Source organism: Ammospiza caudacuta, chromosome 3 (assembly GCF_027887145.1).
Source record: "Ammospiza caudacuta isolate bAmmCau1 chromosome 3, bAmmCau1.pri, whole genome shotgun sequence".
Taxonomy (NCBI): domain Eukaryota; kingdom Metazoa; phylum Chordata; class Aves; order Passeriformes; family Passerellidae; genus Ammospiza; species Ammospiza caudacuta.
The window spans coordinates 93,934,525-93,961,160 of NC_080595.1; the positions used below are offsets into that span (position 1 = coordinate 93,934,525).

The following is a 26,636-nucleotide window of genomic DNA, read 5'->3' on the forward strand; positions in this document are numbered from 1 at the left end:
AGGAAAACATAGCAGGTTTATTCAAAACAATCCGTTTAAAACAGCATTAAACAACCCAAACATGTTGATGTCAAAATGCCCAGTAATCTTAGAAAAATAATGATATTTTCACCCTTGTTTATAAGCAATCATTTCTTGATAAAGCATCAGCAATGTACATTTAGCATTTAATATGATTTCATACTTACTAGCCTGTCTCTTACAACTATTTTTTTAAACACAGCCTTCCCATAGAAGAGATATAATCACAGTTATCATAAAGTCAGGTTATGCTGTAAAAAGCCCCATTACCTGACTATTTCCTAAGGATGCCAAAAGTGCTGCAGGAGTCAATGCCTGTATCTGACATTTTCTTGGAATGTTGCTAATACAGAGTAACAGGCAGCAGTCCTGTGGTTTGTTCTTTGGAAGAGGTTTAAAAGTGAGCATATTATATGAAGTACAGTCACAGATTGTGTTCTCACTCTCGATACAGTCCCCAAACAGGTCATACTTAAGAGTGAAGAATACTCAATTTGTTAAAATTGGTCAAAATCAAGTCAAGCTTTCATTACATCCTTTATTAATGGAAAATAAAAGTGGGATAATTCTTTTTCAGTAGTAAAAGAAAAACTTGTTAAAACTGCATATTAAATAGACTTCATGATTTTAATGGCACCAAGTTTAATCCAGCTCTTTCAGGTATTCATGTAGGTATGATAAATATGACTGGAAGCAAAATAGAGATATTAGATTGAATACCTTAACCCTGAGTGGAGACCAAAGAAAGGAATATATATCTATAAAAAATCCATTTCTATAATCTTGTTTATGTCTGGGTTCAGGTTCTTAACTCACTGTCTAAAGCAGCTAAAAGAATTTGACAATTTATAATACACCATTTCAGTTTGTCACTGTTTTATGATTGAGCAGTAAGTATTCACTGGAACTTTGCTTTTGAGACCTCAGTTTCAGGTACCTGCTGATTCTGACCAAGCGAAGTTGTGGATTGTGCCCCCTTACCCTGCACACAGTGCTCCAGTGGCGCCACCAGGTTAAAGACAAGGCAGGGGGCTGCCCAGTGCTGACATGCAGCAACCTCACTGCTCATTCATTGTAAGGTGTAACAGAAGAGAACAGGTCTCTTACAGCTTCCTCAGCATCATCTCTCCTCCTGTATTCCTCCAGACAAAAACTCAAGTGTGCAAGAATGTTACAGTCAACAGTACAGAGATCAGGGTCAGACTAGCTTCAATAAGACTTCCAGAAGAAAATTTTATTCGACCTTCAACTGCTGGGTAAACTCTCTTCATTCTCTGGAGGTAGCGCGAAACAACCTCAACGTCAGGTTCACCTAAAGAAACAAACAAAAAACTGTTCTCTGCATCTGCCAAGCTCTTAACCAAAATGTAAGAACTTGCCTACATTCCAGTTTTAGCTCAAGAATCAAATTGTTTTCTATGCTTTGCCATTTTGAATCAGCACACATCACCTGTGGTGGTTTGTAGGCAGAATTTGTGGTAGCAACTTGTATTTTACAAACAAACAAACACACAAATTATTTTTGTTTTGTTTGGCTTGTTTTGTTTTGAATTTGTTACAATGGTATTTTCCAGTTCAGGTAGATTGAGATAGTCTCCCACCTGTTTGGGGTATAGGGCTGTAGACCTGGCAAAGCTATTGGTTATACTTCTTCAAATTTACTTTTTTTAGGAGAAGTTTTTAGTCTTGGCACTGCTTGTGTGCACACAAGCACAAAGTATTACATGGGTTTTTACAGTGCGAGACCCTTTCAGTCACTGATGCCAACCATGCAATGAGCCCCTTCTGATCCAAGCTCTTAACCTTCCAACTTAAGAATAATTACAGTTTTACCCTTCTGTTGTAGTGAAAGACTTTACCAGAACCTTACAGGTTGTTGCCTTTCATTATTCCTAATGATCTTAGTCTCATGAGTAGGGCTGATGTTTTAAATCAAATTTTGTTGAACTCAATTTAAAACACCAATTGTACCTATGAGAATCAACTTTAAACACCTGTAGAAAAAAAAAAATTAGCCTGTGACAAAGATCCAGAAGGAAAATTTTTGAGGTAAAAGCATGCTTTCACCATGCACAAGCAGAATATAAAAAATATAAGTTCTGCAAAAATGTAGATGGGCTCCTATGAGACATTTTTTTAAAAATACAGCACTACACCTCTTTTGTGTTTTCAGAAATAATGGATTTTAATCTCAATTTTTTTCAAGTTTCCCTTCATCTTAAAGGATGGACGATACCAATTTTACAAACAGAGACATTCTAACACTTTGCATGCAGCTTGAGAGGACCTTAAGCTGGTGTTATAAAACACCTCTGTTCCACCTCTGTGGTGTGGTGTCTGTGGCACCCTGCCTTCTGCTGCCTGCAGAGCTCCCAGGGCTCCCTGGTTTTGGCTGGGCCAAAATTCCCTTCGAGCAGGTTGGCATCTTTCCCCCCACCCTATGTTGTTCACCTGAGCTGCATGTTGTTTATCAGTGTAGGTGATGATTCTGTCTTTCTAAATAATTCTATACAGTGGAAATTTAAGGTCTGTAGAAAATAGCATCTTTCAGTAATGAGTACAAGTGCAAGGCAGTGTAAGATGTACTCTACTTGTTCTTTGCTGCTTTTCTGGTTTACCACAACCTCAGGACTGCTTTCTGAGCACTGCTGAATTGATAATGTTTCTCTTTGAAACTTTTGTGGTTTTAACCAAAAAAGAATAGAGTTGCTGCCTGCAACCAAATCTAGCAAGCCAGAGCTGTCAGGGTAGAAGCAAGTTTAATCATGGAGTATAGGCAAAAAGTCTGAGGTTTATACTGTAGAAAGATCTTTTCATTTTTGTGAGTTGTTTGCCTGCTACCCTGTTAGAGCCCATACTTACCTGGACTGTATCCCCCTTACCTTTACTGTATCCCAGATTTTTGTCTTTCAGCATGCTGTAGCCATCTCCTCCAAATAACATATAGGATGGCAGAGTCACGTTGTATATTTCATCCATCTGGAGCGGGACATAGGCTGGGACTCGGCACGCTGTGCAAAGCACTTCCAAGCTAACAACTCTGCTTCCTGGGGCTCTGGAGAGATCATAGACCACGTGGATGCCTACAAAAATACACATTGGAATGCCACTTAGTGCAGGGCATGTTGAACACACAGGGCCAGAAGCAGCATTCTCCCTCATCTTCAGCTGGATCTTTGCATTACTTTCTGTGACCGAGAGTTGTATTGTTCTGAATTGCACCACTTAATGCCCTGTGTCCTTTGCACACTTACTCAACTTCTATGCAAGAACATTCCAGAGAAATAAGAATTGCTGGAGCACTGTCCCACCTCATTTACTTATCTGATGTCTGTTCTCATCTCTACTCCACAAAAGGAAATTACTGGTCATGGGATTGGAGTACTGCAAGATAAAAATACCTTCCCTTATTTCTGTAGTCACATGCTTTCTCGTTTCCCTGGCCTGTTGGCTGAAATTACTTTTTTCAAGGCCAGCCAGCCTAACTTGGTAGCTATTCTGGATAATAGGCAGTGTCCTGAAAAAGGAAAGCTAGACCAGGGCTGTACACGAGGCAGTGTCTCCTCACTGCAGGAGAGGCAACATTTCTCACTGTGAGCCTGCCTTGATCAGGGCCAGGGGAGAGCCAGGCCCCCAGAACAGCCCTGCCAAGAACCTGCAGATGAGGAAGCCACTAAAGGTCCTTCAAAGCACTGAGGCTCTTCCAATCCCAGCACTCTTCCTGCTCTGCATCTTCCTCCTGAACCCTTTCCAGAGCTACTGGTTTTCTTCTTTTTCTGTGGAGAGGCAGCAAGCAGAGCTTGTTCCTGTTTCACCTTAGAGGTACCTAAGAACTGATGAAAGTGTGAGACACTGTCTGTGGCGTGTGAGGGATCACATTGTCAGGGTGTATGGGATGACAGGCTTGGAGGGAGGGAACCAATGCATCAACCCCTGCCCTAAAGTTCAGCTCTTCTGCTAACTAAACAATAAAATCTGCACTAAATCACAGAGAGACCAGGAATAAACATGACTGTAGGCTAATACACATCTGGATAAACATATAGATAGCTGCAATTGAAGATTTGAGTAGCTTTTTTATATTAACTGTTCATCCATAAAATGTTTAGAAATTCACTGGAGCAATTCCATAGCCCAGTTGGACAAACTCTAAAACTGTCATCAGTCATTAGAAAATTGCACAAAGTGATTTTGATAAACTGAAATTCAGCACAGCTATCCAGTTTGGCATTTCAGGTAGGCTGCCAGTTAGGAACTAAAAACTGGAGTTGTAGCTATTTCTGTGCTACAGCTACACTAAATTCTATTTTCCCCTGGTTAATTGCAGTGTTAAACTGATGCCATTATGGGTTTGGAAGCTCAGGAGCACTGTCTCTGCTGAAGGGAGCAGCGATGGGCTGTGTGCTGCAGTGGCTCAATTAAACACACATGGGATAAAGAGTGGCTGCTGGCTGGCATGTGGGAGGCACAGGGTGAGGATGTATGGCCAGCTTGACATTCCATTCTTATAAAAAGTCTTCCAGATGTAAAAAGGCCAACAGGAGGGATGGCTGTTTTGGAAAACTGAGAAGAGGAAAGAAGAAAATATACCTCCAACCTGCAGCAGCTCTCCACTTCCTTTTCCATATCTCCTCACACTGTGCTCAAAAGCTTCTTTCACTGTGGAGCCTTTTAATGTCACCATATCAAAACGACCTCCAAATGGCAGAACAGACAGCAAATCTTCCACAGTAATGCTACCTGGGGGAAAGACACTTTGTTCACTTCTTTCTTTGTTTTTTTTTTTTTTTTTGTTATTGTTGGGGTGTGTGTGTGTTTCTTTTTCCTGTTTACAGAATTATTTTAGGATTGTTTTTGACAAGGAACATGGCAAATACAGTTTAAGAAAATGAGGGCTTGTAGGAGTGAGACTCACATATTTTTTGCAGGATCCCAAAGAACCTGTATCTTTTATTGTCCAGCAAGTATCAAGACCAATAAATCAGAGTTTGGTGTAACTGCATGTATTGCTATTAAACAGAGCTACTAAAATACATGACAAAGCACCAATCTAGGATGAAATACAGCTATTTATACTACATCAGGCACTTTTTCCAGTTAAGATTTATTCACATAGTCCTACAGAAAGATTTAGCTGAACTGAGAAAGCTGTTTATTTTCACATTTTGTTTATGTGGTATCAGGAAAATAAAAACTAAACCTTAGCATTCAGAACCCCCAGAATTTACTTACTCTACAGCAGACTACAGCGACCATACCAGATGACCCTGTACAGCAGGAGACCTTCCTTTGTTCCAAGGCAGCAAGGAGAGAGGGAAATTGTAAAAAGCATTGTGCACAAACAATGCTAGAGACTTCTGTCAATGTCAGCCTGAGTGCAGTTGTGCTCAAATGATGGACAACCATTTGAGAAATCACACCTAACACTGTGCAAAGCCCATCAGAACAAGCCCATACCTATTACTGTGTTCAGGCTGACATAACTTGATTCCTTCCTCCTCTGATGAAGTTGCCATTCAGCTGGTAATTTAACCTACCGTTAGTGCTCTGCTCATCAATGGGTGACCGAATCCCACCTCCGTTCAGGATGCACATTGAAACGTGGTTCCAGGTCTTCTGATCCGGACGCCTGACATTCTCATAAAGCTACCAAAGGAAAATGTTTAAACAGATTTTATCTTCACTTACTATAGCCTCTGGAAATTTACACCAAGTACAATCTGAGATTGAAAAAAACAAAGGTTTTGACTTTTTTCTCATTATCTTCAGCCCTGTTGTAAAATACTTAGTTGCTAAAAAACCCAAGTAACTATTTTGCTTTTTAAAATTCTTAACATGAAAAATATTTGCCCTTTACTGTAATGAACTCTCAGGCTCTGCCCTAGTCTGTGTGTCTATGGCATGGTCAAGGCAGGCCAGATGAACAAAGGAAAAGTAATTTTTTTATTTTATTGACTGTGATAAAGACAAATGATTCAAGCATATTTGGGGAACTGAGAAGTGAAGAGGACCTTAAATACTGTTGTTCATTAAAATCTCTTAGGGAAAGCATTAATTAATCATTTTGCCAGAAATTAAATTTTTTCAGCTCCTCTGTGGTTGGTTTTTAGTATTTGGAATGGTCTTGGGTAACTAGAAAGGTGTAGTAGAACAGTGGAAGAACAGGAATACTAGATTAGAAAGTCTACTCTGCACAGCAATGGGTCCCCAGCAGCTCAGTGGCGAGGCCCTGACAAAACGCAAGGACGGGATAATATTTGCATGTGGCATCCTTAATAGTAAAGAAAATGAAGGCAGATATTTGCCCAGTTGCATCAGGATGATAAGTCTCCACTGTTAATCCTCAGAAATAACTGAGTAGAATGGGGAAAGGCTGAAATGACCTAGGATAACAGGATGGACTGCTTTCCATACAGGAGTGACTATGGCCATAACTCTTTGGTTTTACAGAGAGAAATACAGGAAGCACATGACAGAAGCCTATGAAATGAAGAAGGGCATGTGGAGGCTGGGTAGGAATTTGTGTCTTTTCTCATTTCAAGAATGATAAAAAATCTAAAAGATTCAGAGAGGGGTGACGAGGATGGCCAAAGACACGCAAAACTTCTGAATGTAGAATGATGATGCAGATGATGTAGACTTGGATTATCTGACCAGGTAGAGATCATGGAAGGAAGTATTCAAGAAGGCTATAAAATCTTCTTGACTGATGTGATGGTGGATAGGAAGCTAGTTCCAGAGCAAGGACCTCTTGACCCCCAGCAGTTATGCAGGCAGTGGGCAGCAGCAAGCTAGGCACTGACAAGAGCAAGGTCTCTGCAGGATGTGCAGGTCCATAGTGGAACACCCTGCCACCAGCTGCTGGGAAGGCTGGAGGCAGGCAAAGACCAGTGGAGCCACTTTGCGGGAGCTAATCCCCACTGTCTCCCTCCCCTTTTCCCTCCCTCTCTCCCTGTTGCTGTTTCTTGCTCTCCTCACACGTTCCAGTTGAGCCAGGAAATGTCAAGAGACCTCTTCTGCCTTGGGAATGCCTGAGCTGCAAGCTGGTGGGGGACACAGGCAGATCTGAGCACAGCAGCTCCACAGGCTTGTCCAGGAGTATGCTCTTCCCCTATCATCCTCACTCTGTCATTTTTGGAGACAAAACTTAGGGATGAATGGTCCTGTCATGTGTTCCAGGTGGGTCACTTCTCTGCTGCACCCCTTGTGAAGTGTTTGTGACCTCTGACTTGCAGCTGTGTAAATGCTTTGTGCCTCCAGCTTAGTCATCAAAGTCATGCCCTGAGGCCAGAGTCATGCTTAGGTTTGTAACTCTTAATCAAAGGATTGCAACTTCCCAGCCCTGAGCTGAGGCAGCTTAAAAGAGGAGCTCACACAGTGCTGTTACCAATTTCACAGTCTTTTCACCTCTGGGTCCCTTTAAAGTCCTTTGTAAAATGCCATCTAGGCCTGTCAACCTTTCTATTCTGAGATTTTGGGTTACTGGTTGAGATGCATCACTGAACTAAATGGATCTCTGTTTTGACCCAGCACAAACCTTCAATCTTCTGCAATTCTCAATCTCTCCATTTCTCAGGACAGCTCTAAATATTAAAGCTTATGGAACAGGCAGATCTATTTTTTTCCTTTATACCTCTGACCACTTGTCAGCAGACAGGAAAGCAAGTACAGAACTGGCAAGGCAACATGAAGAGAAATCTATCTATCTGCTGATGACTGCAGGTGATTGTCTAGGGACATTGATTGAACTAAAATAGAATTTGATCTCCTAAGAAAAAATGTATTGCAAGAAAATCTACAAACTTCTGAAAGATTGCAGGGTTACTTTCTTTAAGTTTGAAAAGTGCCAAAGCATTTGTTCACATTTTTGCAAATAAAGATATTAAAAAATCTAGCAGAATTAAAAAAGCAAGATGCTCCAATTCTAGAACTGTATGCAGAATTCCCAAATGTTAGTCTGATTTGAAAACCAGCTCTTGAACCAGAGAATTATTTTGAGGACTATAATAAGAGCAATACCATGGACTAGATAAATAGCTTTGGGAACATATACCTAAGTCATGATTATTAACTGTCCCTTAACTTTCCCTTTATGGGAAAGTTAATTTTCTGGAAACAGTTACATTAGTGAATGTTTTTCCCTGAAACACTTAAATGAAATGATGTTGCTGCAGGGCAGTAAAACAGTCAAACTCAGGAAGTTTAAAAACTGGAAGTGACCTCTTGTAAAAAGACTTTTCTGGAATTATGTGACTGTTAAAGCCCAGCAGAGCCTGTCAGAACACAGCAGGGGCTGGTGGCTCCTTCTGGGCTGGGGTGTTCTGTGCCCAGCTGGGTTCATGGCCTCTCCCACCCCCTCCTTGCTTCAGCTGGCACCTTTGGGGCTCTTCAGGGGGACAATTCTTGTCAGCAGCTTGACAGAAGATTACCCAGATTTGTTTTCTGTGCCAGTGCCATGAAGTGACAGCAAAGCCCAGTGAGTAATGAGAGGACAGAGGGTGAGTGCTGTGAGCAGGGGCCAGCAGCAGGAGAGGGGCAGGGGAGCTGAGCTCTCCTCCTTGCTGGGCCCTTAGATCAGACTGCCACGTCCCTTGAAAGTGCATCCCTCAAAGGCATCTGTGAAAAAGCTGTTCTCTCTGTGAGGCTGTGCACAAAGAATAAACTGCTGCTGACTCTCTGCAGCAGCATTCCTTCCAGCCTCGCTTCTGCCAGGTCTTTCTAGGGACACTCTGGATATTGCACTGTAGGAAAGCAGGCACAGAGCCCATGTGCTGATAGTTTGGATCTGGATAGCTCTGGAGTAACCCTTAGATGTAATTGCCACCAGTAGTGGTGAAAACATCTTACCACAGCATCACAAAGCAAATTGCCCATGTTACATTCTTGGAAACGGCACGCTTGGCTTGTACCATTCAGGTAAACACTAGTTTTTCCAATCTCTTCAGAATAATTCCCCAGGTTTTCTCTCCATTTTTCCACTTCTTCCTTAATGTGCTCATCTGTAAAGTAATATAAAAGTGTAAAATATGCATCATACATATCCCATATTAATGACACTTCAGTGAATACAAACTTAGGAAAAGAAAAGGTTCAAGATTCTAAAAGGTTGCACTTTCCCCAAAAACTTCTCAAGCAACATGGCAACTACATTCACTTCAAAAAAAGCCTGTAAGGGGAGAAGGCAGGACAGGACAATCAAGGGAATAATCCAGTCCTGTGCCACAGCAAGGTTACCTCCTCTGTACTTTTTCCCAGTCCTGTTCTAACCTCTGACTGATGGGGTTTCTAGTACCTATCTTGACAGGTGAGAGAATTTTAAAAATACAAGTGAGATTGGTCTTTGATGCAAATTTTTTTTTGCTGTTTGTAATTTCCTCCCTTTAATGTTGTACTAAAAGGAAAAATGGCTCAAATATCAATATCAGGGAATAAACATTTTGAAGAAATTAATTCTTTATGCACATCTGTCTCTTAGGTGAAAATTTAATTCTTTCAGAAAGAAACCAAAGATACTTATATATGCAGACAGATGTTACAACTATTTTATATCAGCTACTAGTTTTTAATCCATTTGCTCACACCTGTCAGCAAGAACAACATCTATGAAATTTTGCCATCAGTGTATCTGAATTTTAAGTTTTACTGACTTCAGGGGGAGAATGTACAGTTTCATTACATCATCTCACTACATTATTAGGTAGTGAGAAAAATACAGTCAATATCTATGAACAAATAATTTTTAAACTATTTGTTTTACAAATACTCAGGTAGAACCCAGAAAGTCTGATAAAAGCTCAGAACTTCATACAAAAAACACAGGAGAAGAAACAGATTAGAAAACCAGCCCTGGGTAATTGCAGAGCTGACAAAAAAAAACACTTAACAGAGCTCAGATGGAGTTACAAACAAAAAGCGACAGAGAGATTCTCCTCATCCCACTTCTTTAAATGTTTCAGAGTTAAAACTGCATACAAGAACTCATGGGTTTGTATGCAGTTTTGTATTGTATTTGCACTTTGGCAGAGCACTTGGCAGGATAGTTCAAGTTTTTCCTGGAACATTTCCACTTTCCATATTGCTCTAAACTCTGCTCTGAAGAACCCAGCCTGTGGCAAAACTGTAAATTAGTCCTCATAATCTTTTAAATCACAATTACAGGACTAGCTAAAACAGGTCCTACAAAGTGGTAGGGTATTGTATCACCTGAACTCTTACAAAAGGACTTTCAGGGATTTTAAATAGATAAAAACACACTCTGAATGCATGCATATTCAACTGTTACACAGGCTGAACCCTTCACAGAAGAGAATGGGCAAGCTCAGAAAGAAAGCTGAATTCTTATTCAGACATTGTATTTAACATGACAAGACTCGAATTGTAGCGGAGTGCTGTAGGCAAACTCAAATGCCTAGTCCACATACCTTCAGGAAAGCTGCTGTCCAGCAGAATGGGGTTTCCAACTGCTTCAACTACATTTCCTTTCTTGTCAAATGTAACATTCAAGTAACCAAGATATTTTCCATAAGCATAAGCTTGTACAACTGGCACCTTCCTCCCATCATCTGAGTCAACCATGAATGGATAGGGGCCAGCTGGCAGTTCAGTGGAGGGTGGGGTGCCTGCACAGAACAAGCATGAAAAGCGGCTCTTCAGCTCATGTGACCTTCAAGGAGTTACTACAGTGACATTTCAAATGTTTCTCAGCCTTAACAAACCCAGCCAGGATAGAAACAGCCATGGCTGTCAAGCAGACATTTGATCGTTCAGTTATCTCATAAGAGACAGTGTTGCTTTCAGGACATGTACTCAAATAATTACCACGGTGTTTTTTGAAGTTATGACTGCACACTCCGCCATGACATCACATCACAACAGCAACAAAGCAACTTTTCATTCCAATTATTGCAATCTGAACCCCTCAGTAATGCAAACATACCAGCCACTGGACAAAAAGTTTACTATTGAGCCTTCACATCACATTATTCTGCATCAGGCAGAAAGTAAGAATCAGAGTAAATCATACATCAGACTTCTTGGTCTGAAAAAGTCTAATGCATTTTACTGCTAATAAGCAGACAAAATACCTATAAACAGTTCTGTGAATTTGTACATAGAGCCAGCTGAGTTTTTTTCACTATACCAAACAGCCTCCAAAATTTCAGACAGCCTGTAAACCGTCTGCAAAATCAACCTTCATTAGCATTAAAGTTGTGTGGTCATGGATTCAAAATTCCTATCAACCTGCAAATTCTGAAAGATGACTAGGGATAGGACTTGGAAACAGATTAAGGGAAGGCACTGGCAGAGAAAAAGAGAGAGCTCAATTTGCCACAGGATTTAGAAGCCACACAGGGCAGAAAGTGGCAAAGAAAACCGGAACTGCACAGCACAGCTCTTGCCTCAAGGGTACCAGGCTTCTCCGTGTCTCCTTGACATTATCTGAGTATTGACAACATTATCTGAGTAGTATCTCTCCCTGCTGTTATTCCTGTCATTATTTCTGCCCCACTGTCAGACCAAGGCTGGGTAGCTCCAAGAGCCATCACGTGCTGTGTGACAGAGCTCCCTCAGAGCCTGCTGCTGACTCTTGTCCCAAAGGTGGTGGCATTTCCCACCCGTGTGTTGGTGAGCTCAGGGCTGCTGGCAAGGCAGGGGCAGGGGGAGCAGGTGCAGAGGAGGTGGATCCAGACGAATGCAGCCTCTTCACTTCCACTGCTCACAGAACAACTTGTTTCCTTCCATTTACCTTTGTTTACTTAATATCAAATCCTAGGATAAGCAGCATGATAAATATTCCTGCTAGAACTCCAGTACAATTCATATTCCTCTCTAATCCCTCCTATTTCTCCAGGGAGGGGAGCTGCAACAAACTGAACCAAACTTACCACAGAACTAGATTTTCTACTTTCAGCCAGGCCAACGGAGTTGGTTCCTTGGAGTGCCACTGAACTATTTGTTTATTTAGGGAAAAAATTAAGAAATCCTGTAACTAATGAGGACTCTCCAGGATTTATGCACACAAAAGTGGCTTTGGGGTTTTCTGAACTGAAAAAGGAATAAGTTTTGATTTCTTGTCCTTCTTTAGTCCTCAAATGAACACAGCATTAGAAAGATATTCTTTCTAGGCATTATTATAGTTTATATCATCTGTGTGTAGTTAACGGCTTGTCCAGAGTCTTACTCATTTCTTGTTTTCTAACAAAATACTTTCTGATTCTGATGCTTCTTTTCAGGATTAATTAGCACTATGACATCTTTCCTTTGTAAGATAGATATGTTCCTTCTGAAATGCAAAGACTATTCAGTGCATCTTACCCCAGCAGCACTAGAATTCATGCTCAGTCAAGGCATGAGACGCTGCTTCATTACAAATGCACAAATTCATACTGGGTGACTGAAGAACATGTAACACTTATCTATTTCTAACCCTGTTTTAGCCAACACACTACATTTTCATAACATCTGTTCTGATGAAAACCAGAAATTCAACTGCTCTAACCCAAAACTACCACTGCTGGTTGAATCAGTTCTACAAACCAAACGCCTGAACAAGTCAGGACAATATTTGCCTTATAACTTGTGGATAAACTGGAGATTGGCAAATATCTTAGAGACAGGTTGGACTAGTCCAAGATGAAACCCTTACATTAAGATTTCTCTGTGGAAATGCCTCCATGGGCAGTATGTCTCTAAACTTCCATGACAGAACAGGATGAACAGCTCATACATCCCCACTTAGACTGAGCTGGAACATTCACCCAGATTCTGCTGACACTTATTGATTACACCTCTTGATTTAAATGAGAGCTTATAAGCTTAATATAAGCAGCTTGAGACATGCAGAAAGATGTTTCGAATCAGATGTTTTACTCTGCAGTGCAATCACCTCCACAGATGTGGCTGTTTCTCTGGGAATGCTGACTGGTGGCTTTGACTCAGCAGGGCATGGTTCACAAATGCACTCAGGATGCTCCTGAACGGGTGAGCATGTGTTTCACAGCACTTGGGATAAAAATTATATGCTCAGACCACATTCTGTCAAAAATCATGTTTAGACTAAATAGATACTTTTGGTGTATCTCCCCCAGATATTATTTTTCTCACCTTGCCAGTATTAATAAAAGTATTAAGAGAGTTTTGTTTCATCAAAAGAGTTGAGCCCTTGGAAAAGGGACCAGAACTCATTCCTAGCTGAGATTTTTAACCTGAAGGCCGCAGAGTCTCCTGCAGTGTGCTCTCTCTGGCACTGTGAATCTTGGACAGCCACAAAGGGGGAGGGCTGGAACAGCTTGACATAATCCAGTCTGATCAGAGCAGGCTACTCCCTGGGATGACTAGAGGTGTGCTTGCAAACTCCTGCAGATCTAGACAAGATATGAGCTCAGATATCTCAGCTCCTGCAGCGCTTCACATCATGGTTCCAAATTGTGACATGTGGCACCTCTTTGGATCACACCCACAAAGGTATTTTGACTACTGTGGCTACCACGATGAGGCACAAAATCTCTACAGGCATTGGCCAACACAGCACACTCTACAGACATTTTGCACAACACAGTGCAAAAGAATATGGATTCTACTGTGTAAATCCACAAGGAATGCACACTCTGGATACGGAATCCATCCTTATTTTTCCCATCTCAAAAATAATTCAGTAAAATTGCATGCTGCATCCCAAGACAAGACCAAGATCTCTGTGGCTTGGGCAGGTCAGTGTTGGAAGGCCCTGCTACAGGCAGCTGTGGAACTTGAAGGTGGTCAGGAGGAGATGGAGCCAGCAAATATCAAAATATAATTTCTATCTTGGGGAGTCCCTGAGCTGCAGACTGGTGGGAAACATGGGCAGATCTGAGTGAAGTGTCTCCACAGGCTCATCCAGTACCCTCAACCATCCCCCTTGGTCACTCTTAGACACATGGTATTGGGATGTTCCATTCTGCTTTTTGTTCCACTTTGGCTACTTCTCTGCTGCACCGCCATGCAAAGTGTTTGTGAGCTCTGACTTGTAGGTAGGTGTGTAAATGCTTTGTGCCTCCAGATTAGTCATCAAAGTTATTCCCTGAGGCCAAATTCAAGAGATGTTCTGATCTGCTCAGTGTGCAACTGTGGCATGCAGTTGTTTCTTTTTAACAAGTGAGATAACAAAAGGTGAGAGTGCAGATAAGAAAAAAAGGGCATGAGAAAGAGAGGAGATGAATAGGGAGAGGAGAGGATGATAGTGCAAACCTTTTAAGTGGTCAGGTTCCTAGGGTAGCGTACATAATGTTATCCCTGTGACTAGGGCACATAGGAAACTTTTCTAAAAATTACAGAAAATTCCCATTATAGTCTCAACCAGTTATTAAAGCTTCTGTTAAATTTAAAGGATTTTAAAACTTCAATCAAACAGAACAACAAAACAGCCTCTCTTTGACTTGTGTCCTTACACTCTGGGGAAGGTAACAGCATTGGGGAAGTTGCTGATGGTAGATGTTGCCTAAAGTAGCACTACTGCAGGAGAAAATAGATTAGCAATGTTTATCTCTAGAATGACATCTGCCTTTAGAGAAAAGAAGAATAAAGAAGAATAAAAGAGGTATTGAAAAAAACAGATGAAACTTGGGGAAGGTATTTTAATGTCAGACCAAATGAAGACCTATGAATATAGAATCAGATTATAGAGAAAATCAACACCATAGCAGTTTTGAAGTCTTCTATGATTGATTTTTCTGACTAAGTCACATGCATGTTTAAAAGTAGACAACCAATTTATTCTTTTATAGATGTGAGCTTAAATTATGGTATGTTTAGCAGTAATTTACAGGTATTACTACCTTTGTTCCTCTTCCCCACTTTGCATAGGTCACCTTGACCATCCACAGCATTATGGAAGCTCTCAGTGAGTTGTGGTACTTGGTGTGCACAGGCTGTTTTGAACTGGTTTCTTCCATGGAAGTTATGGACATGTACCAGCTATGAACCTGGCTGAGTGCAGCCAGCAGTAAACTACATTAGTGAAAGTTCTCCAAGTTTAAAAAAAGTTTCAGCTCAGCTTCAGAAGCAACATTTTAGTAAGAAGTAAAATACCTGTATAGAGAAATGTGTTTGTATGTCCTCCAATCACAACATCCACTCCTTTTACTTTTTGAGCAATATTTTTGTCCACAGTAAAACCAGAATGTCCTAGTGCAATTATTTTGTTCACTCCCATAGCAGTGAGTTTATTCACTTGCAGTTGCAATGCTTCAATTTCATCTTCAAAGGTTACATCATCCCCTTAAAAAAAGAAAATAAATGGAAAGAATTTACTTACAAAGTACCTTAATTGCTACTTTGAAATAAAGTAGTTGACATCAGATATTAGTTTGTATAATTAAAAGAATTTTGAATGGCAGTGTCATTCAAATATCCTTAGCTGGTTCAAGCTCTTGATCTGACCCAATGTTTTTCAGCCTCTCAGGAGCACCTGTGTGCTTAGACTAATACAACATTTCTGCAACAAGCTGTATGTACTTGCCTAGATTAAAAAAAGTTATAACTCTGTAAAAAAATTCAGTGGCATCAATGGTAGGATCAAAAATTGAATGACTTTTATTATTTATACTAGGGAAAGGAAACTGAAATGTTTGCATATAAACACTTGTATTCTATCACAAAGTTTTTATTCTTCCCCAACGGTATTTCTTGGAGATCATCTATCTTTTCCCAAATTAAATCTCCCTTTTTACTGCATGCTCATCTTGTTCTTTCCTTTATCCCCCCTCCTCAAGGCTTTAAAAAGCAGCTTCTTCAAAGTCCTCCATTAAGCTCTGAATTGCCTTTTGATACAAATACTCTCACCTAATGTGAACCAGACTCAGTAATACCAGTACAGCACAGCACACGTCTGAGCTACCATCCTGAAACAACAGCATAAGGAACGGAAAGTCTGAAAAGGGGAGACCTTTTCCGGACAAGGATGTTGGGAAACCAACAGTCCTTCTGCAAGTTTTCTGTGCCTGTTGAAATTACTCTAATGCGACAAGCAGTTACATGAACACTAGAATGACAGGCGTTTTTATCCTGGGCACAGTGGTTTGGGTTGCACTAAAGGACTTCCTATGTAAGAGGATAATTTCCCTGACAAAGCTTTAAGAGTAAAGCTTAAGGACAGGTTCAACTTCGACTTTCTGGTGAAGACAACCAAGTGGCTTTTCTACCAATTCCTCTTCTACCTAATTCCTCTCCTTCCTGCAGAATTTTTTGATCAAATAATTTTGAAAAATGCCTTTAAAGTAGGAAGATTTACATTATTTCATAACAAAGGGAGGAGGGAAACAAATCCACAATCCACTGCAAAATGTTTCAGGAAATGAGGAGGAAGCTGCTACAATGGAAGAGATAAAAGAGGCTTACATAAGTTGGTTCAGCACCACACCCATTCAATAGTTCTGTTAGTGCCCGAGGGAATCTTTGTACTGCACATTGCAGAGTGAATTGTGCAGTGCATCCCCACATTTTCTTCCTGTGGACCTCTTCTCAGAATCAAAGAGTCAGAAGTTAATTGAGGTTGGAAGAGACCTCCAGGAGCCATGTAGTCCAAAACCCATCAAAGCAGGAACTGAAAGCCAAATGAGGATGCTCAGGGTCTAGTCTGAGCTGGCTGAAATTCCAGTCTCTCTAAGCAACATGTTTAATGGCTTAACCATGCTTACCATGACAAATTTTTTCCTTAAGTCCCACCATAATTCCCTCTGTTACTGCTTGAGCCCATTGTTTCTTGTCCTTTCTCTTCCCTTCTGGGAAATCTCTGTCCCTGTCTTCTCTAAAAAATCCCCTTACACCAGTGGAAGACTGTGTTTGGTTCCCTCTTAGCCTTCTTCTCCAGGATGAAGGAAGCCACTGGCCCCTCTTTGCACATCCTTGCATCGACAGCAGCTGGGCCTGATGCAGAGCAGCTGGCAGAAAGGGAAGTGCAAGAACTGATCCCTGAGCTCAGGCTCCTCACGTACTCCTCCCTCCACCATGGACCAGCTGCACCCCACTGGTGTGGGGACCAGTTCTGCAAAGAGACCTGAGCTCTTCAAACAGAGAGCAGGAACAGGCCACTGACAAGCTGTGCCAGCATGCAGGTGCCTGTGGGCTAACTTGTGCCATGGCCAGTAGCCAGGTGGTCCCTGACAAAAAACTGTCCCCAACAGCACCGGCTCTGTTATGCCTCTACGCCATTGCAGCCTACAAATGAGTCTTCTGCATTGAAGACATGCTATTATTAGTCTTCAACCCACAGAATCATAGAATTCTTTAGGCTGGAAAATGCCTCTAAGATCATAGAGTCCAACCATTAATCCAGCACTGCCAATTCCACCACTAAACTGTGTTCCTGAGTGCCACATCCACACCTCCAGGGATGGTGACTCCAGCACTTCCCTGGGTAGTCTGTTCCAGTGTTTGAAAACCCTTTCCAAGAAGAATTTTTTCCAAAAATCCAACGTAAATCTCCCCTGGAAAAGCTTTGAGGGCATTTCCTCTGTCACTTGTTACTTAGGAGAAGGACACTGTTCCCCACCTTGCTACACCCTTCTTTCAGGCAGTTGTAGAGGAAAGGTATCAAAACAAACTGACCCAGTCGCATCATGAGGGGAAGAACAAGGCCCATCCCATGCAGGTAAGCCCATCCCTCTCCCAGGACTGTCCTGTCAGGACAGACAGACACCAGAGCTCGGGTGGGGCATCCCACTGCCAACGCACCCACCCACCGATGTCCTTGTTGTCTGCCTTGCCCTCAGAAAGGGAATTCTGCCTGGGGCTGCAGGGGCTTCTTTCACCCCTTCTCCATGGCCTAGCCATGGCACTGCACACAGCTCTGCATCCTGGTCACCGGAGTAGTTGAGATGAAATGGGCCAGCAGGTTTGAAAGTTTTACAGTGGGGGACTGTAAGAGCAATTACACAATGTTCAATTCTCCAAGAAACCAGGCAAAAAGCAGCATACTGCTTAGCACTCATCTGGGCATTTTTCAAAACAATCAGAATCAAAATTACTAACTTATTGCTCATGTCAATATTCCACTTCTCTTTCAAAGTTTTAAGCTGATTTGGCATCCTCTTTTTAGGTGAGGTAGAGTTTCAGAAAAAACAGCTAAACTGTTACAACTGAACAAGGGAGAAGAACCGTCTGCCTGTTAAAAATATTATGCATGACAGTCAAAATAAAGTGGAATAAATGCAATTTAAAATTCCATTTTTGAAAACTCTTCCAAGTTGATAGTTTAAGTAAATATTTTGCTGCCTGTAAGGTTACTACAGAGTAAGTAGGTTTGCATTTACACCTTATACAAAAATACAGTGGACCAAACAACATTACAGAACTAAAGCAAGTAGGCTGGAACCATCAAATACTAGAAAGTAAATACACAGGTAACTGTGTCTGTGTGCCAAGTTATGAGCTACTCTTTCAGGACATGGAAAAACCTGCTGGGCACTCAGCTGAGATAGCTGTACATGGCAAAACAGAGAACTCCAGAAAAACTGCCAGGTGGCTATAATCTATAAATGTGTTTCCAATCCCTATGGTTTCCAAACAGTGGCATTAACAGTACCTTCAGCAGAGATTAGTTGGTCCCTTTCAGTGCAAACACTGAGATTTAAGGACTTTATATTCTGTTCAAGTATTTTGATAACCTTTTTTTAAGCAGACTAAGTTATAATTTCATAGCTGGGTGGAAGTTATGGAGATTTAACAATAGAAGAAATCACACTCACAAAATACTTCCACAGAAGGCAGTAATGTAGGAATTCATGTTTCAGCATTCTCAAGCTTCCTGTTTGCCTTGAGAATGCCCTAAGAGTGTAGAGTATGCCAAAGCACACAGAGGCAGAGAAAACGGAATCATCTGGAAGAAATGTGTAGAGATAAGCAAGGTGCTGAATTTAAAATTAGCAAGGTCCCTTATCAGTTGAATATAAGGAATTAGATTGATAATTATTTAGCCTGATGTCTGCCACGATTTCACCAGTCTAAAGGATTGCTAGGTCACGGGCAAGATATAGTCACTGGAGTGTATTAATGTGTCCTGAGTTCACATTTTCAAAGCTTCTAAATATTCCTCCACACACCAAAAAGGCAAAGAAGAAAACTAGAAAAACTCTGATCACTATAAATGTTGCTGTTAAATTTTCCTCTGCCTTCCTCTGCTCAGTTACACTGTGGGATATACTTCCGTAAGGATGCTTCAGCTCCTTCAATGGAGCTAACAGGATTTCCTTTTTACCACTGCTTTTTCATCTAGCTGTGGTCTCTTACAGTATCTCAGCATACTGAGGCATTGGTTATGATGTCTGAATGTTATTGGAATTATATTCAAATCCTTCATAGAATAATTCCAGCACTATCTGGATTTTCACCTAGTGTATTTATTTGCAAGATGGTTACTTTGATGATCTCACTGCCCTGACACGGGTGTTTGGAAGAAAAGCAGCAGCAGATTTTATTACTCCCTAACAGAAGACAATATTGGCTGTCATTATTCAAACCTAGCATGACATCTGATGATATCCACCCTCATGCCCTCAGGCACAGGTGAAATTCTATTGCCTTCACAAAAAACAGATTCATTTTCTTTTTTTGTGGGGAGACAAAAAGACAGGAACCCAAAACCACATCATTAAAAAAATAGAAGTGAGATCAATAAGTCTGTTCAGACCTCAGATGTCCATTTCTTGACAGGTTAAACATACAGCATTGGAATTAAAAACCACAGAAGGAAGAGTTTTATATTCTAATACTTCCTCAAAGTATTAGAATATATTAGAATATAATATTCCTTTTTTCCAGGAAAACAATGCACTATTTCTGTATTACTAAGCAATAGAAAGAGAAATAATAACATGAAATAATAGTATGAAGTCCCTTTTCAATGCGAAAGTGCTTCAAAGCAGTGCTAAGAGTATCCCTAACTGCAAAACCCAGGGAAGAAACTCTGGTTTTTGTTACATGTAGGCTGAACTCTGAGCGGGCAGTGACTCATATCTCCAACAGCTGATTTAAATGTGTTTCTAATTCCAGTAGACCATTTTATTTTAGCAAAAAAACCAAACCCAAACAAAACCCTCATCAAACCAAACCCCCTAAAAAGCTGGAAAAAATAGTCAGAAATTGAGAAGTCTTCTTCCTCATGAATGAAGCAATTGTGGTAAAAGCTGGATGGGTGTTTCTTCTGTAGTCAAATTTCTGCAAATATTTTGAGAGGCTAAAAACATCTTGGGCAACTTTTGCTTCATAAACAAGTAGGAACCTCTTCTTGGTTTTGGGCATGGAGGCATCCAAGGACAAAATTTCAACACACAGAGAAATGTCACACTTCATGCTAGAGACAAGCTGTATTCATGCCTTTAACTTTCATTTAAATGGATTAATAACTGTAAAATATCATGGAATATAACTTTAAAAACCCAAGCAAGAATAAGAATCCCAACAACCCCTGAGCTCTCCTGCAATCTCAGTGACTTTCTGATATTCACAGATACGGTCCAGGTCTGTATAAAAGAGGGTTTTAATGTTAGCAAGACTTTTTATGGTTAAAAATCAGGCAAAGCTGAGTAATACAAGTAAATTCTGATAAAACAACAGGCTTCCTACTTTTCTGCTGCAAACATTCATCTTTGGATTTAAAAAAGTAGGCAAAGAGCAAAATAGTAACAAAGGACAAAAACTTACATACTAAAGAAAACATACCTGGCTGGGAAAGAAAAGAAGTTTCCTTTGTAGTGTAGCCAACAATTCCAACTGACTCTGAGTCAAAATGAACTATTTTAAAAGGATGAACATATTTCATCATTTCGTTTGCTAATGGAGTTTTCCCTTTAATATTAGCACTCAGGACTGTAAAATTTGCATTTTTAAGAAGAGGATCCAGTAATCCACTCACACCTTCATCAAACTCATGGTTACCCAAAGCCTGCAAAAAGCAAGAAGAAAATATGAGACCCTACCTCAAATATTTGGTGTAAATTGTCTCATAATTATTTACATGGTATGTTTGAGAAAATAAAGTCTATGTTCTATGAAAGAAAATCCTAACTTTTCTAAACCAACACATTCCTGTTTCTCGTGAACACAGAAGTGGTTGGGTTGTTTTTCTTTTTAGATGTAGGTTTTTGTTTTTCAGACTCTCTTACATGGATTCAGATGTGAAATACAGATGATGTGATACAGATACATGATACAGATTTCAAAATCCAAAACCTATCTGTTTGTGACAGTGTATCAGATCAAAACCCATTCATTTTACATCCTGTAGCTCTAAAAATGAGGATTAACAATAACCACAAAGGAAAACATATTTTGTGTATGGAAAATACATTGTTTAAATACTGAAGAAAACAAATATTGTCATTGATATATAGCATGTTCTTTAAATAAAAATTGCATTTTAAGAGCTTTTTGCTTGGACTACAATTTTTAAAACATACTTACGTCGCACTTAGTAAAGGTTCTTTTGTGCTTTACCATGCAACAAGAAAATATCATTTCCTATCCTCCATCAATATCATTACTTGCCTATGGAAGATGTAATGTTTATCAGTCAGGAAGAGTCCCCAGAGCCAACTCACAGTGGATGTGTGTACACACACGTGAGTGTGCACTTAACACGTGAAATGTTGAGACTGCCACACAAAACGAGCAGTCCTGTTTATTTATTAGCAAGGCAATACCATCCAGATGAGACTGTTTGTTTTGGAAAGGGACTTACCTCAAGGAAAATTTCCCCTACCTACCCCTTTTTCATACTCAGCCTAATTTGCCACATGCTCATGCCTGCAAGTTTAGTGATAAGCCAGCAAAACCTCCATAGATGGCATTTTGCAGAAGCACAATACATGCCAGGACTTTGTAGCATGTTTAGGTGTTAGGCAAGGAAAATATGTAGCCACAGAAACACTACAATTGTATAACCTGGTAAATAATAAATCTATATGAGGTTTCAGGTTGCAGCTGGACGAAAGCACATAAGAGGTACCAAAGCCAATGGGCCAACTCTTCCAGGCAAAAGTGTTCTAAAATTTCATTCTGAAATTAAATGGGTAAAGCTGCATTCATCATCTCAGGTGGCTTATGTACCATTCTGTTCTACTTAAACAGCCCACACACCCAGCTGTGCTTGCCCCAGTTTTTATTCTGGAATTGGCTGTATGAACCCTGATCATGTTCCAAACCAAGGAGCACCTTAAACCACCACAGGTCTGGGAGCTCAATATTTCAGTCAATTGGTTGGCAGTGTTTTTCTCTTGGGCAAATAAAGATTCCCGGCTCCTTTTATCCTCACAGGCAGTTAGTCAACGGCTCGGTGGAAATTTCAGGATATCAGCAGTAACTTGCATTGGAAATCAGCTGTTCCTGCTGACACTGGTGAGAACACTGCTCACACCCCTGGGAAGGAGCCAAATTGTTTGTGTGCTGCTGCAGCACTTTTCCAAAAGAACCAAGAACTATCTTTAAAAAAATCCTCACTTGGGAAAACACAGTGCACTCCAACTATGTTCCATTTCTAACTGTATTCTAATTGCAATCTAATTTGCCATAAAAAAATACTAATAGAGAGAGAAAAAAACCCATTAATCTTGATGTTGTCTGGATGTTCTGAAAAGCTATCTATGGACTGGTAGAGTCTATTGGAATGGTAAAAAGCTCTTTCCTTTTGGCTAGTGCACATGCCCTTTGTTTCTCATAAATATGCAATTAAACCCCAACAAAAAAAAAAAGGTTGCAAATGAATTAAGAAATTGAATGGGCTATAACTGCCACCAGCTTGTTGGAGGAAAAAATCCCAGAATTCTAACCCAACCAACCAGTTAGGAAAGATTGTTTCTCTTGGCTTTGTTGTCTTGCATTTGGATTATTTCACATCCATTAGGACACTAGCTTTAATCAAAACTTTTCCTGTGGTGCAGGTGGTTACTAAGTTGTTGATGAGAAATCACTGATGGCTAAAATATGGTTTTACTTTTGATGCTACTCCTTCTCTGAGGAGGAAGATGTGGACCATTTTGGATTGCTATATTCTAACTAACTGCCCTTACACTCAGAGCTCCTGGGACTCTGCACCTGTGCAATATCCCTTAACCAAATCTGAATCTTTTGGCCAGCATAAGCGCAAGTCACAAGGGGGAATAAACAGAAATATTCAGGCACACAACATGTGATTATATAATCCTGTTTTTCACAAGCAGCAAGTCTAAAAATATTTCAAAAATCAGGATACAAATTAACAGAAGGATGAAACTTAAAAGTAAAGCTAGTAGACTTGTATCACCTTTCCAATTACTGCCTTTGAGGAATTTATATTGGATCTTAATTACACCAGAAAAAAAAAGCTGGTTTTATGAAATTTTTTGGGAGGAAATTAAACAGGAGAAAACAGTTTGGAGGTGATAACAGGTATAAATAAGAAAAAGAAACTCAAAAAAGGAAATTTCTCCTATTTGTGGAGAAAACCTCTAATGCTTCCAGGCTGTCCTAAATCCTCCTATGGCTCCTGCCCGCATCCTGTAACAACTTTAATGACTCATGCTCCCTCCTTCACCCTGTTTGTAATCCTAGTCCTGTAACCCACTTCTAAACTTTCAGTAATCCCCACCCCTACTGTCAGGGATGTGGTTTCCCAAATTCTGTTTGAAGAAGAAGCACTATCTCACCCTTCTCAGTGCGGCTCTTGCCCTGCTCCCTGTGCCCCCACCCAGCCACCATCCCCACTGCACGGACCCCACAGTCCACAGAGAGAAGAATAGAAACAGATGCTGCAGCACTGCCCGACACTGGGCATCTATTCCTCAGGGTCTTTGGCAGCAGAGAAGGACTGAAAAGCTACACAACGTTTAGCACCTATCCTGTCACCTTCTATTTAAATTGTAATAGAATACTGGTCCTCCACAGAGAACAAGTGGTTGGCTACTTCGCCTAAGGCATTCACATCTGGATATCTGGTATGGGGTGGGTTTATTTTTTAAAGCTTATTCTGATGAAAAAACTCATGGTATCTCCAAATCCAGATTGTTCCTACATAACTTTTTAAAAACTGAACAGTACTTCAACACTGCCTGAAAAAATTTCTTCTTGTGATAAAATCAGGAACTGTACAGGCTCGCAGGCTGCCCATGAACCAGTTATACCAGCAAGCACAAGACTGAAAAATGACAGACAGCAGAAAGCTTTATGAAGAAAGTAGGAAAAAACACCTCAAGCTATTTCTTGCACTGCAGAATCCCAAGATGCTCTCCAGCTCTCAGTGAGGATAAGTGCTGAATGTACACACTCTCCATCACCATTGGGAGGAAAGATCCTGTTAATGTTTCACAATTAAAAAACCGTTCACTAGGGCACGTGAACAGGGAGCAGTATCACTCACAGACCTGTCTGTCTGGTGCTTAGCCTAAGAAAGTGCACTGGGGCATGACTTTCCCTTCCACAGCTGTCCTGAGGCAGAGGGAATACACAGGTGAAGCCATTTTCACCTGCAAATGAAAGCACCGTCCTTTCCAGACAAAGCAAAAAAGATGAAGACAGAGAATGTGATATGCCCAGAAGATTTTCCCCTCAAGCTGACAGATGGGATAAAATAAAGTTCCAGTCACTCTCACAACAGCAGTCATGCTCAAACATGACTTTAATCTCTCTCCTTTCCGGGATTGTACACAAGCAAAATAAGCCACTGCCCTGCGACAAAAGACTTAAGGACATGGAGTGACATCCCCCAACCTCAGCCACGAATTCTGCCTTCCTCTCAGCACTTGCATGACCAAAAGAGGCAGAGTAAAGGTGCGTGGTTAGCACAGCCTCAGAGACCTTCCTCACTAAGGCACTGTTGTGATCCCTGGGCTGTTTGTACACAGCCCCTTATATACCCCTTATATACCACAGCTCTGAGGGCACTGGACACAAGCAGGGCGGGATTGATGAAAATTAAAAACCTCCACCCTTTGAAATAGCACTGCCAACCTATGCCACCTGTGCCCTCCCGCAGGATCGAAGCAGGACAGGCTCGAGCCTCAGGTAGAGTTAACTCCCTTGTCTCAGACCAGACTTTGCCTGGCTTTTGCTGGGGTCATTCCATGGCTTGCCAACCCCTCTCCAACAGAGCCTGTCCAGCCCCTTGCCCACATCTGCCAAGGAGAGTTCCATTGCATCACTCTGGGTAGCCTTGCCACCATCTCCCGGTTCCTGGCTGCCCGCGGGGCTGCCAGCTCTCGACTTAATTCGGCCGGGAGCCCATTACCCATTACCAGATCACTTCCCTTCTCCTCGCCTGCCTCCTACCTGCCTTTGGCCACGATTTTAGCATTACCTACAGCCTTTTCTGATTCAACTTTACGCACTAGAGGAGGCGGCAATGCGAAAAACCGGCATCGGGCGAGGAAAGGCAGGAATAGACCCAGCAGCCAAGGGGAGAGAAGGAGGGGAAGACCCCACCGCGCCTCTCGCCGTCCCCCGGCCCGCTTTACCATGGCATCGTAGCGCAGGAGGTTCATGAAGTGGACCGCCTCCCGACCCTTGAAGCGGGAGAACCACACGGTGCCCTGGTACTGGTCCCCGGCGTCCAGCAGCAGCACGTTGCGGTGCGCGGCCCGCTCCGCCGCCACCCGCGCCGCTCTCCGCGCCACGCCGCCGAAGCATCCCGGCGCTCCGGCCGCGCAGCGCCGCGGGCCCTCGCCCTGCGCCTCCACCCGCCCGTGCACGTCGTTGGTGTGCAGCAGGGTCAGCCGCAGCTCCGCCGCCGCCGCCGCCGTGCACAGGCACAGGCACAGCCAGAGACACAGCCCCGCCATCCCGCGGGGGCTCCGCCGCTCCGCGCTCGGGCTGGCCGCGCCGGGAGCGGGGCTGGGCAGCGGCGCGGCTTTGGGGCGGGGAGCGGGCGAGCGTGCCGAGACACCGCGCAGGCTGCGCGCCGCCCCGGGCAGCTCCGGCGTGACCGCCCCGCCGCCAGGCACGGGCTGCCCGCCCGCCGCAGGTGCGCCGCGCCCGCGGGGCGTGAGCGGGGAGCGCTCGGCGCGGCCGCCCGGGCTGCCCGCTGTGCCCCTCCTGCTCTCCCGCTGTCCGCCCGTCCTCTCCGAGCTCCGGGCAGTGTCCTGCGCCCGTCCCAGTCCCCGCTGTCCCACCGGTGTCCTTGACCCGAAGGTAGCTGCTGTCGGGTTGGAGAAGGGCTTTCAGCCGGCTGCTGGAGGTCAAACGGAATGAAAATCCACCCAGCAGGGAAAGGACAAACTCCAGTGCTCACAGGAAGCCTTGGTGAATGTTTAGTAAGCTGAAAGGAGTTTCCAACCCTTCACATGGAAATGTTTGCCTCTCTCCTCCTCTTTCTCCAAAGATGCTTAAAATAAAGACTGCTATTTCAGCCATAAAAAGAGTTACACTAAGAGTTGATTTAATTATAGCTCTAGTGGTTTTAGTGTAGACTCATGAATTGCTTTCAAGATTTTCCTTCCGTGGCTAAATGGAAAGCTCTTAGTTGTGGTTTGGCAAATACACGGTGAGGGGAAAATCTGCCAATGCCTTAAATAAACAGCTTGTTAGGGGTACAGCATGGGGTGACCATCTCTTGGGAAAATCAGACTGACTGGGGATTCCACCTGCTTCTTTGAGTCATGCACTCACAGTGACAG

The 26,636-nt window shown here is 42.1% G+C and overlaps 1 protein-coding gene across 1 annotated transcript; it reads right to left on the reverse strand.

The window, feature by feature from the left end:
• Nucleotides 1–2: 2 nt before the first annotated feature.
• Nucleotides 3–25,802, reverse strand: NT5E (5'-nucleotidase ecto). The gene is made up of 9 exons (XM_058801929.1): nucleotides 25,479–25,802; nucleotides 20,716–20,938; nucleotides 15,088–15,276; nucleotides 10,443–10,640; nucleotides 8,869–9,020; nucleotides 5,555–5,667; nucleotides 4,612–4,757; nucleotides 2,904–3,104; nucleotides 3–1,333 (listed from the first exon to the last, which is right to left on the reverse strand). Exons 1-9 carry the CDS (start codon nucleotides 25,800–25,802, stop codon nucleotides 1,176–1,178), a joined length of 1,704 nt encoding a protein of 567 aa, XP_058657912.1. The 3' UTR covers nucleotides 3–1,175.
• Nucleotides 25,803–26,636: the final 834 nt, after the last annotated feature.